Source organism: Schistosoma haematobium, chromosome 3 (assembly GCF_000699445.3).
Source record: "Schistosoma haematobium chromosome 3, whole genome shotgun sequence".
Lineage (NCBI taxonomy): Eukaryota > Metazoa > Platyhelminthes > Trematoda > Strigeidida > Schistosomatidae > Schistosoma > Schistosoma haematobium.
The window spans coordinates 45,610,217-45,622,813 of record NC_067198.1 but is presented as its reverse complement, the minus strand read 5'-3'; the positions used below and the strand labels follow the sequence as shown (position 1 = coordinate 45,622,813).

The 12,597-nt window shown below is 34.7% G+C and overlaps 1 protein-coding gene across 2 annotated transcripts in view; it reads right to left on the bottom strand.

Moving 5' to 3' along the window:
* Nucleotides 1-12,597, bottom strand: part of CBLL1_2 (Cbl proto-oncoprotein, E3 ubiquitin protein ligase-like 1) — an 87,544-nt gene that overhangs the window by 23,590 nt on the left and 51,357 nt on the right. For both annotated transcript variants that reach the window (XM_051213974.1, XM_051213975.1), the window contains exons 27-30: nt 10,875-11,267; nt 7,199-7,606; nt 4,950-5,243; nt 1,003-1,334 (exon numbers count right to left, since the gene is read on the bottom strand). In XM_051213974.1, the coding sequence (XP_051069996.1) occupies nt 1,003-1,334; nt 4,950-5,243; nt 7,199-7,606; nt 10,875-11,267 (1,427 nt within the window). The remainder of the gene's footprint in view (nt 1-1,002; nt 1,335-4,949; nt 5,244-7,198; nt 7,607-10,874; nt 11,268-12,597) is intronic.

Below are 12,597 nucleotides of genomic sequence, written 5' to 3'. Positions count from 1 at the left end.
GATAGTGCATTTGTCTTTTTTCGCTGCTGTGTTTTGGTCATCACAAAACGTAAAAGTTTCGGTTAACTTGTGAGCAACTTTGATTTTTAAAGGTTTTTTAGAATCCTTGTGATGATTTTTTGCAAATTTCTCATATAAGAGAATCATTTGTTTTCATGGAGATAATTTTGCGTAGTTTTGTCGACTTTCTGAACACTTTTTGACAAAGTTGTGAGCATGGCAATTTTCTTTTTACTCAGGACGGATATGAAGGCTGCAGTGAGGTTTCGAGATATGCAGTACACATCTCCCAACCATCTCAGTCGATAAACATCTGATCAAGTTTTGTCGAATGATTTGTATTCTCTACCTAGGACCCTACAACTAACATACATACATTAGTAACGCATCGAAGATATTCGTGATTGAATACTAGTAGCATATCCATACGCTTTTACCTCAAGAGAAAATGTTTTATCGAATCAAACAGGTAGAACTGTTGAAGAGTATACTAATTCAGTGATAAGTAGACAGATATTTTGTCTACAATACTGCGGCATTATGGTAGAATTTTTACTGGTTCGAGCAAAAAAACTTATAAGTATGAGGTTGTGGAGATCATTAAGTTATTGATTGAGATCATAAACCGATTGATGTTAGACCACCATTGAAAACTTGGAAGCACTGAACGGCTGTTTCGTCCTATTGTGGGAGGTTAGACATTAACACCGTTGGATTCCAACTTAGTGGTCTAGTAAGTTGAACGTTCGCGTACGAGATTGAGGGCCCTGTGTTCGAATCCCGCGAGCGGGATCGTGGATGCGCACTACTGAGGAGTCCCACAATAGGACGAAACGGTCATCCAGTGCTTCCAGGTTTTCAATGGCGGTCTAACACTAATCGGTTCATGATCTCAATAAAAAAACTTAATTAATGTCTTATTTATTGTTAAAAACAATTAAATGAATGATTAAATCACAACGTCAATCAAATAAAATAACATTCAATTATGATTAAACTAACGTTAAGCTAATCTTTTTGAGTCCACCATATGGACAGATAAAATCAATAATTTGAGATAACAACGAATTATCAATAGAATCAAAACCAATGGAATGTTTCAATAATGGATCATTCATAGAACCCAAAAGAAGATAAATTAGTTGTGTACCATGATCTGGTTGTATTTGGGATAAATTGGCAAATATATTAGCACCTAAAGTGCTGTCAAGAAATAATTTCCCATTCAATAGACAACCAATAAAACGTTTTGATAGATCTATACCTGTATTAGATAAGATTTTTGAATATAATGAAGTATTGTTAAATGATAAAGCAATATGTAGATGATCAACCTGAAAAAAAACAACAAATGAACAAAATGTTGAAAAGAACAAGAACAATGTTATCAAAACTGTTAGGAGACAATTTATTGAATTAATTGTCGAAAAAGCTAAGACAATGATCGGGATGTACCAATTTTTTAATAGGTTCATCAGCGTATTTTTCAAACTGCCTGATTTGGAAAAAGACAACATATGAGGCTTTTTTATGGTCTGTTGCTACATTGACGTGGTGGTCGCGCTTGCCTATCGTGATGAACTAATCGAGATATACTGGCTAGAACAAACGCTCCTCGAAGTCTTACTATGACAGACAGGTCGGTTGAAGAACGGTAAGACTAAAAACAACAAACCCAAGGTCCGAGGACGAAGCCGTACAACTGACTGTACACAGGTGTGACGACAATAAGGTGTTCCCTTCAGACAACTAAGAATAGCAGCGATGCTGCCTTCCCACAAGGAGGGGTGGGGTTGGAAAACGTCGACCCTAAATATACACATCTCGCCTTATTCAACAGATATTCGTCTCCAACAGTTAGGTCTCAACAAGTAACAGAGCTAACACGAAAATCACTCACAAACAGGTCGTGTGTGACCGGTCTCAAGTAATTATGCCTTGGGCACTGCGGTCATGCTCTCAGGTCAATAAGACCACCCTTAATCCAACTTCCTTTTCAGGTACATCCAGAAGAGCCGTTCCACGGTGTGGACAACCGGGAAGTGATAACTGCCCTCATATTTCTAACAGCACTCAAGACTGACTGACTGATGGTCTGACTGGTCAAGTTAAAAATTTGTTACCTTTGTTAATAGTTTAAAGACTACTTTTAACTATATAGATACGCTGTAAAAGATGTAACCTTGGGAATGAAGTCTTTTCAATAATTTCCATTATATAATTTTACTGGCGGCTTAAGTTTTGAAAATTCTAATAATCTGGAAATCAACTAATAAGTTGGTAACTCACGTATTAAACGTACAGAGATTAGCCGGTGTAGAAGTGAAGGGTAGTTAAACCAAAATAATGAGATCAGTTGACAGTTGGTCTAAGCCTAACTAGTACACATATATTACTTGGTTGGAGTTAACAACAAAACTGTGGTTGGAGACTCGACACAATATATAGCTCAGAATCATTTACAATGGCGTAGATACATTCACTCTTTATCATCCTCACAAATCTGAATTCCTCTATACGAAATTTTCAATTCTATCTTTTTTAACTATACTCCCAGTGTTTAGTCTTTTTTATTATCATAGTCACTAGATTACTTCAATCTCTTTTGCTATTGACATTGTTAATCTCATTTCATCGCGTTCATGTGTCAAGGCAAATTGTCCGATGCCGAAGTGAATAAGAAAGCTTTAGGTGGTGAAGAAAAGTTACTTAATGAACTTATGTCAATAAAATAGACATAGTCACCCGTTGAAGTATAATATAATCAGAAAGAGTGGACATAAAATTCCTGCCTTCTCCAAAGCCCTAGAAACTAGTAGTGAAGATCCCATATGAAATATGCTTCAAAATACATTACTGTAGACAAAAGAGATAAAGTATTAATATTAAAATTAAGAATAAACTAATCAATGATTTAATGGTAATAAAGTTATCATCAGTGTCCAAAAGCTCACGATTCCATTGTATAAATTATCGTTAAAAAATAGAATACTGATCAATGTGTTTAAGGAAATTTGAAACCTAGAAGTTTGGATACAAAATTTATCATTTGAAACTTAGACACAAATAAATCACCACACATAGTCCGTCCAATGAATACGAAAACTGAACGTCAGCAACAAATCACGGCTTAGTTTAACAACCGACCGTAGCTGCTAATATGACGTGATGGTCTGGTTTGCCTATCATGATGACTCAACCGAGCTATACTGGCTGCTCCTTTAGGTTCTATCAAGCCAGGAAGGTCAGTTGAAGAACTGTAAGACCAAAAGAAGCAACCTACGGTCCGAGGACAAAGTCGTACTGCTGGTTAAAGAGAGGTGTGACAGCAGTAGGGTGACTACATCGGACAACCAGCAACTGCAACGATGCTTTTTTGTCACAACGGAAGGAAGGGGTTAGAAAAAATCGACCTGAAAACTGTCACACCTCATTTTACCTCATGGATTCCAGTCTACCGCGGTTAGGCTTTTTGAAGTGTGGAGCTAACACATCAAAACTTACCACAAAAAGGTCGTGCGCGACCTACCTCAAGTAGTTGTCGCTTTAGTTCTGCAGTCACGCTCCCAGTTCACTAAGAGAACCACTAATTCAACTTCGTTTTCAGGTCTCTCAATAAGGAATATCCTTCCACGGTGCGAGCGATCAGAAAGTGACATTCGCCCTAATACTTCTTACCAGCACCCGAGATCATCGTGATTGAATTAAAACCCCATTCAGTTGAGTAACGTTGATCATCATACCTTATTTTTTTTTTCCAGACACTAATCGATTATATTTGTTTGATGTTGGTGTAAGACTGATATATGATGACAGTGGGCTTGAACATTTATCAGAGACTGTCTGGATACGCGACATTTAATCGATTACCCCCATGGAATCGTTCATTTAAGTTAATAGATATAGCCTCTAAAGAACGGCATTTCGCACAGTGATCATCCAAAGGTTACAATTAGGCAGACATAAAACGACGACGAGATATCTGAAGAACTGGAAGTTTACGAACTTAAACAGATTTACTATTGGTTGGTTGCTAAGTGGTGACTTATGTTATATTTGTCGAGTTATTCAGTATTAGTCGGATTTTATCTATTAAATTACAATGTAGTTACCACCCTAAGTGTTTCAAAAACGCATGAATTACATTTTATTGTTAGATGATCGAAGGTAGTTGGCGGGAAACTACCTCCTAACATTTCTATCGGTAATTCAAGCAATTAGAACGGAAGTAAGGCAAATCCATCATAAGAATGGAGAGCATTTTAAATATTGATGTACCTTGAATTTTGTAAATTACAGTTTTTATGACCGCATTCTATAATGTTTGTTGTATGGAATATATAGATTATTAAATATAATGGTGCATGATACAGTGGGACAAGCAGTGTAGAAGTATGACTTTTAGGGTTACCATAAGGAGGACGATTATTTGTATTGTTATTGTATAATAAGTGTACGTGTGTAATGTATTTCTATATTTTCCTATTTCTAAGCTTTCGTTTGACCGAAAATTGTTGTCGAATATCTTATTGTTCAAGATTTACGATCAGTTAACTTTTCCCTCATTACTCCGGTTTTTTTTATCGTTTAAGACTAAAGTTAAGTACACATTGTAATTCCTTAATTGTCTTACTGTGAAGCCAGATATGTCAGGTATATTATTCTATGGGTTTTATATCATAGTTGAATTGAATACAATAGAGAACTGATCTGCTTTCTATCCACGTCTTCTGATTGGCCACTAAATCAAAAGAACTTCGAAGAACAACAGAAGTTAAGGTTTTGCTTGCCATTTATTGGAGGATGTGCGTCAATATATAATACAAATGCCTTTATATCGTCACATCCAGATCACACAGTATCACTTAATAGAGTCCAAGTAAGAAATCTTTCTTTTCCCGACATAACAGTAAATATAATTTAACAAATTTTATGATATAAAACCTTACCAGAAAAGCATTAATCTCTTTTGATTCCAAAATTCCATTCACTATAGTTTGATCGATTGAATTTTCTGATGTATTAGTATGATAATTGGTAGTATTTGATGAAGAATGAATGGTTGAACACCACCATAATAGAATTAAACGCATTAAACCCTTTAAAAACATATCTAATGCACGACATGGTATCATGAAGGTATCAGTTTTAAAACTGCTAGTTGGATTAGAATAATAATTAATAGTATTAACTTGATGATGATAATGATGTTTGATGGATAATTCACTGACATGATCAATGACCTGTGTATACAAGATAAGAAATTTTTAAAAAAAATGACAATCCAGTAAACATTTGAAATACAATGAAACAGTCTTTCTTTTTCTTGTAATGATTTTGTTAATGTGAACAACACTGGATTTGCTCATTTAATGAATGTACATACTCTAACAATTAATTACCAACGTAAAACTTCTGTCTGCTTATAAACTAGCTAATTAAGAACGCCATATCAACTAATTAAGTACTCTCTGTCTTCCCTTAAACTAAGAGATTAAAATCGCTTCATATCTTTCTTTCTACGAACTAATTCTTTCTTACTGCACTATATCCTTATTGCAATCTATCTTTTATATATTACCACAACTGAATTAACTGCTTTTATGAATCCAGTATCCATCTTGTTGTGTTAATGAGGTATGGCAACTTGGACCGATGCATATATGTGCCTGGTCCTACGTTGTAGCTGACTGACTGACTGATTAATTAAGTACGTTATATTTTTTGTGACCCATTAGACTCACGTGATTTATGTACATATCATACAATGAAGTAATCTAGTTATTAGATCTTAATGTGTATATAACTAAGACATTTGTGATACAAAACTGAGTAACACGTTTATGATTAGGTATTTATAATTTAAAAATGACACGAAAGAATTTTGTGTTGATGATGACGTTCAGAAGAAGAACGATGAAAGCTTCACGACCAAAACATCGAGATCAGAGAACAAAACTGCATCAAAAACGTCACGAAAATTAATGAGCCAAATGAAAGTATACAATTTAGATAATATAAGAGTGTCCATTGTTTATTACACGATATATAGAAAAAATATATAAAACTGATCGTTCAAAAAACAGTTTCCAAGATTTCACAATTTCATTTTTTTTTTAAGCACATTCATCTAACACTTGTAAACTATTAGCTGAATGGTTTTTTGATATCCTAATCTAGAGATGTGAATGGTCTGTTGATGGGAAGATGAAAACAAAGTTGATGAAGAAAAAACAAGTCAACTAGAAGTCTGTATAATCGACTCTACGTTAAACAGTGTTAGACAGATTTAATTGATTCCAATGAAAAATGAAACCTATGATTTAAGCACTTTAAACATTTTCTAGATTCGAAGAAAGATGAAGACATTCTCATTGATAATTATTGGCATAAAAACAAATGACACTGAAATGCTGAGTTATTTAGACTGATACAATACAAATTCTAGACAAATAGAATCTGATTCGTACGAATTTGACTGAAAAGCGTGACATTAATCAATATCTAACGCTATAAGCACTCAATAACTCCGCGGACGAGTTCTCCGAAGATGAACAAAGGCTGGAAATACTTCGTTCAATCAATGTTCGAAAGCATCTTCCTAGAGAAACTAAGGAAACGATGAAGTGCATTAACTATTCTGATCGGATAACTACAAATTTTGTTGTTAATTTCAGTATATTTCCAAAATACTCTGGGAAATCAGAACCACACATAACACTAAATATGTTATTGTTTTCTGCTCCTGAATTATTCTTGGATATAAGGTTCTTTTCATACTTCATCCTGGATTTTGTTCTTCCGTTTGGAGCTGAAGTGTAGGAGATTTATAGGGAGATAAGAAGCGATTGTAGAAAGTATTAAGAGTTTCAGTATCAAATAGATCACACAGAAATCAATTACTGTTAATATCTCATTCCTACAACATGAGGTCAATCGCTGTGTATACGAATGAATCGAAATACTAGTCAGTAGTTCATTTGTTGTAAGTTAAACGGTTCTTGTATACGAGGCAACACCTAAGCATGCAAAATTCATATCTTTCTATAATATGCTTTCTCATAAAGGATTTTGAGATAGTGTAGGAACTACAAAATCCAACAATCTTTGAAACTCACTGATGTTAATTAAAATTAGTGAATCTCTTCAGAATAATCATTGAGAAAAAAAAACAACAGAAAAACAAATATGAACTAACCGGTAGACTGAACAAATCAAGAAGTAGGCCATGTACAGTTCCTTCACGACAATAATACTGTACTGATGATGATGATGATGATGTAAGCTGATCCAACAGAAAAGAAGTAGAAGTAAATACTGATTTTGTTGAAAATGGAGACATTTTTAAACTACTTCCAGTATATCTTGCATTTAGACAATTTAAACTATGCGCCATTATACGAAAGATTGGATTGAATGAAACATTATTTCCATCGACATTATTTTTACTAGCATTCCATTGTTTCCAGTTCATTTCATGAATTAAACGAGCATGTATAGGTTTAGACCAGGCAAATAAATAAAGTTTATTGCTTTGATGATTTGTAGTATCATCACTGTTATCATCCTCATCATCATTCGTCGAAGTGGAGGTCAGTGTAACAATCTAATAAGCAAATGAAATAAATAAACAATTAATTCAGTTTTCATTACCGACATATACAACTGTAATTACTGTATAAATTACAACTGATGAATAAGTGTGATATTGATGATTATTTTTATTGTTGTCATTCTTAAAGGTTGTTTTTGTTGTTGGTTTTCTGTTGTTTGGTATTCAGGATTGAATTTCTTGAGTCTCTATTGGTAAATTAGATCTTTGAGTGTAACTGCCCATTACTGACTGTAGATATACGTTTTTGGTAATTTTCATAAATATGATTAGCGATGGCATTAAGAACGTGCGTTTTATCCTATTTGGGACTCATCAACTGGATCTGTCTACATTCTAATGTTGATGTTCATATTAAAAGTTGATCACAGTACCAATAGCTAACACTGTACCCATTAGCTTAATGTATGCCGTGATGGTGCTCGACGCGATAGGTACTGTGTTCAAGTATCAGTGTGAACATAAACATAATGTAAAAATCTATATTTGGTTAACGTAATATTTCTAAAGTCCATCATATTATTGTGAAATAAAATATTGCTTGGTGGTAAGAAAACCTATACGTGATTACTGAATTCCAGCCTACTACAACTAACTGTTGGGGAAGTTAGATCCCCAGAACTCACTTGGGAAAGAACCTAATTTTGTAATTTTATTTAGAAAATTTGAATTTCTTTGTTTTCGCGCCAAAGGCGCTTTTGTCACCTTCATGTCGTATTTCCCACTGGGAAATATCTTAAATGCTAATGGTCCATTGTGTCTTTTAGTATGCTATTCGGTAACTCTCCCCAAAGACGGTTTTGTACTATATATGTACGTTTTGAATTACGTTTGCTGTTATCACTCGTTTTTGGCTGTTTGCAGAATATACTTCCCATTCCAAGCTTGGACTTCTCCCTCTAGTTAGCGGGGCTTGGACGCATCAATATCTAGCTCACTGGTCTTTGGTCACCAAGTCTTGTTCTCGTTCGCAGATTAAGTGAACTCGTGATAGTTTCAAATCTAGCACTAACTTACAGAAAAGTAGTTAAAATGGTACTAAATACTCAACTCTGTGACGTAATTCTGTAATTAGAACAAATATATGAATCAGTAAACTATTTTTCAGTGTATATTTTAAACTGACTGTATTCATTCACTGTACTACTACTATTGAACAAAAGTGACTTAATTACGATACTAAGATTTACAGACGAATTAATAAAGTTGAAATACCTGAACGATGTGTACATCTTAAAGAATCTAAATCTTCATAATACAGCCTAAATGTATACTTAACATTAAACTGTTTTCAAGTATTATTTACAATTATCAATTTTTTTCAATGATTAATGAACCGATTGATATGATTTATAACAACAATGATGATAACCCAATGATACATTAAAAAGAAAAATGAGAACGTCTTAGCGAAGAGAATGTTCTTTTTGATGATATCATGTTCTTGAGTAGTACGATTGTATCTCTATGTAATTGTTTCTATGTAATGTAGTCCGTCTATAGTAAAATAGGGTAGTGTTACAAAATTTATTCGAATATTCTTAATTTATATATATTGGTCGTTTGGATTGCCCCATTGATGTTTTAAGACTACAATTGATTATCCAAGTGTCCAATGTGAACGTCTATACAAAAAAAACCAAGTGGTGTTTCATTATTTAATGAAGTTATCATAGGATTTTGATATAATGGATGGTTTAAAATAGTTTCCTCTCTCCCTCAGGTACAATACATTATTAAGACTAGTCACATTATATCAGACCCAGGATTCATGACCCAGGATAGAGTACCAGAGTATATACTAGATAATACTTCATATCACACAATTACAAGCGGTCATATTCATTGAGTCTGAAGAAGAAATAAATGAAAGGAAAACAAGTCACATATTTAATAGTCAGTAGGCTAAGCGCCTGTTTGTTCAGGCTCAGTGACCAGTGGTAACGTCTCTGACTGTGAAGCTGGGTGACACGGGATCGAATCTGCCACGGAGAACCAGTTCCCTCAAGATTACAGGTACACCTTACTGACGAGTGCCAAGTAGCACGAAACCCAGGTCCCGGGATTCCTGTTGACTACCTCCAACCACCATCTAATCAGTGGCCAATCATATTTTACTCTTACTATCCCACACATAAGATTTTAAGTATAGAATTAAAAGGTGTTATCACAGATTGAATAAAATGAGTGTTACATCATTTATCAAAGTAGTCAAAAATTATCAATAAACCAAGTTGTATGATAGTTCTAAGAGTAATGAGAAATAATGATCATTTATACAATAACTGTATAAGATAATTGTTTACTTTACAACGCAGATGATGAGAAAGATAATTTGTAGGTGTAGCGCACAAACCGACGAAATCACTACAATCAATCCTATGCAAATCAAAGGACGAAATAACAAAGGAAAACAAATCAAACATTATCTACAAAATAAATTGTACCAACTGCGAAAAACACCACATCAGACAAAGCGGACGCCCCCTTCACCTTCGCCTACATGAACATCAATTAGCAGTCAAACGCCATGATATTTCTTCACTTATTTCAATACACGCGGACAACAGCGGACACTCATTCGATTGGAAAAATGTAGAAATCTTAGACAGAGGAAATTCCAAAAACACAAGAAAATTTTTAGAAGCCTGGCGCTCAGGACAATCAGCAATCAACAAGCACATCAAAATCGATCCAATTTATCAACCAATCAGGAAAATTATGCACAAATATAGGAACAAAAATCAAAACAATGGAAGACACAACCAAAACAAAGGAGTAAACAATGACAAATTTAAGGTCAATAAGAACCAATCAACGTCGAGGTGTACAGAAGTTATGAAACGCATATGGAGAAATGCGAACACTCCAATTCTATCTGAAGGTTGTGCGGATGATGTCGTTCAGAAGAACGATGAAAGCTCCACGACCAAAACATCCAGCTCAGAAAACAAAACTCCATCAAAATAATTCGGTTGTCCTCACCTGTGATCTCCTTCACTACAATTTCGATATCCTTCTTTTGATGCAAACATAAATCATAGAAAAGTTTTCCATGAAATTTCGAAGGAAAAAATAAGAGAATTCTTTATAAATCTACGATCGACTTACAGTCAGTCAGCTACAACGTAGGAACCAGGCACATATATGCATCGGTCCAAATTGTCATACCTCATTACCACAACAAGATGAACGTCTGATTCATAGAAGTAGTTAATTGTATAAGGATACAGGGAAGAAAGAATTAGTTGGTAGAACTTACATCACATGGTTTATGCCATTGTCCAAATGAATCTAATATAATTGGAAATTGTTTAATATAATTTAATTGAGTACTTTTATTCAATTCAATATCAATATTTATCAAATTATTGGTAGTTTGATTCGTTTTTTGTTTATTATCATTTATTGATTTATTATTTTGATAAATATTGATTTCAGTTCTATTATGTAATCGATATTCAGTGAAATATTCTTCATATAAACAATAATCCAATAATGAATACCAATGTGATAATTTTTTATTAAATTCATATAATGATTTATTATATATTGAATATGTTCTATAATCTGTATTATCATTATTATGATGAGTGATTATTGGTAGATTTGGACGTAAAGCGAGAACTTCATCAATTGTCGAAGTCGATGGTAACTTTAAGAAGAAAAAAAAGAAAATGAATAAAATTATAATATCAGATGGGTTTTGTGGATATTATAGTAATTTCAATGGTTAAGATCATGAGTCAGTTGAAGCTAGACCACCATGAAAAACCTGGAGGCACTGGACGGTCGTTTCGTTCTATTGTGGGACTCCTCGGCAGTGCACATCCACGACCCCGCCCCCTGCGAGGCTCGAACCCAGGACCTACTGGTTTCAACCCGGTCTGTTGTGAGATAGTAACTCACTGAAGAAAATGTTGGATGTGTCGCTCAATTTCGTGGATTAGTTAAAATTAGACATTAACACCGTTGGATTCCGGCTCAGTGGTCTAGTCATTAAGTGCTCCTGCACGAAACCAGTAGGTCCTGGGTTCGAATCTCGCAGGGGGCTGGGTCGTGGATGCGCACTGCCGAGGAGTCCTACAATAGGTCGAAACGGCCGTCCAGTGCCTCCAGGTTTTTCATGGTGGTCTAGCTTCAACTGACTCATGAACTTAACCATTGAAAATTATAATAAACAATGATAATTATGATAACTTGAACAACTTAATGGTAACACTTAAGACTGTGAAATAGGGTTGACTTAAGTTCGAATCCCACAATCAATTTTTTTAAGAGTTCGGTTATCATTTGCTATTGAGTAACAGCTAACATGAAACTTAGAGGCTAAGGGTATCTTAATGACTATCTCCAACTATTTAATATTAAAATATTAGTGCATATGATGTTGAATCATTTAGATTAATAGTTAGACTGTAAATTGATGAGTAGAATTTGATCAATCTGAAAAATTAGACAAACATGATATTAGCCATTACTCAATGATCGACTAAGTAATGGTAATCACTAGGCCTTCCACTTAGAATAAGAATATGTACTCGATACACAAGCCGAGTATATATTATTTATTTAAACACATAAATCATTCGATTTGTGTGAGGGCTAGGATACTGTCCGAGTGCCCAGACAGCGGCAAGTGGTTTTCTTAGGGGGTCACACCCGGAGCCTTTGATCTAAAGGTCTAATCCACAAGGCAGTGGAGCAATGTCAGGAGATGAAGTCCCATGGTAGCCAGTGATCAACAATAGGTTCATACACCATTTGTTCTTTCAGGATCCTGGAGCCTATGTGCACGATTGGTTTAAAATGAGGGTTTTCCAACTCCCTTACGTGGACCTTCCGTGTCCATCAACCCGGTTAAAGCGCCGGACATTCGCTTTCTGTCCTTTCAATTTCGTAAACAACACCCCCGCCACGAGAGTCAGTCATTCAGCTACAACGTAGGATCAGGCACATATGTGCATGGGTCCAAATTGCCATAC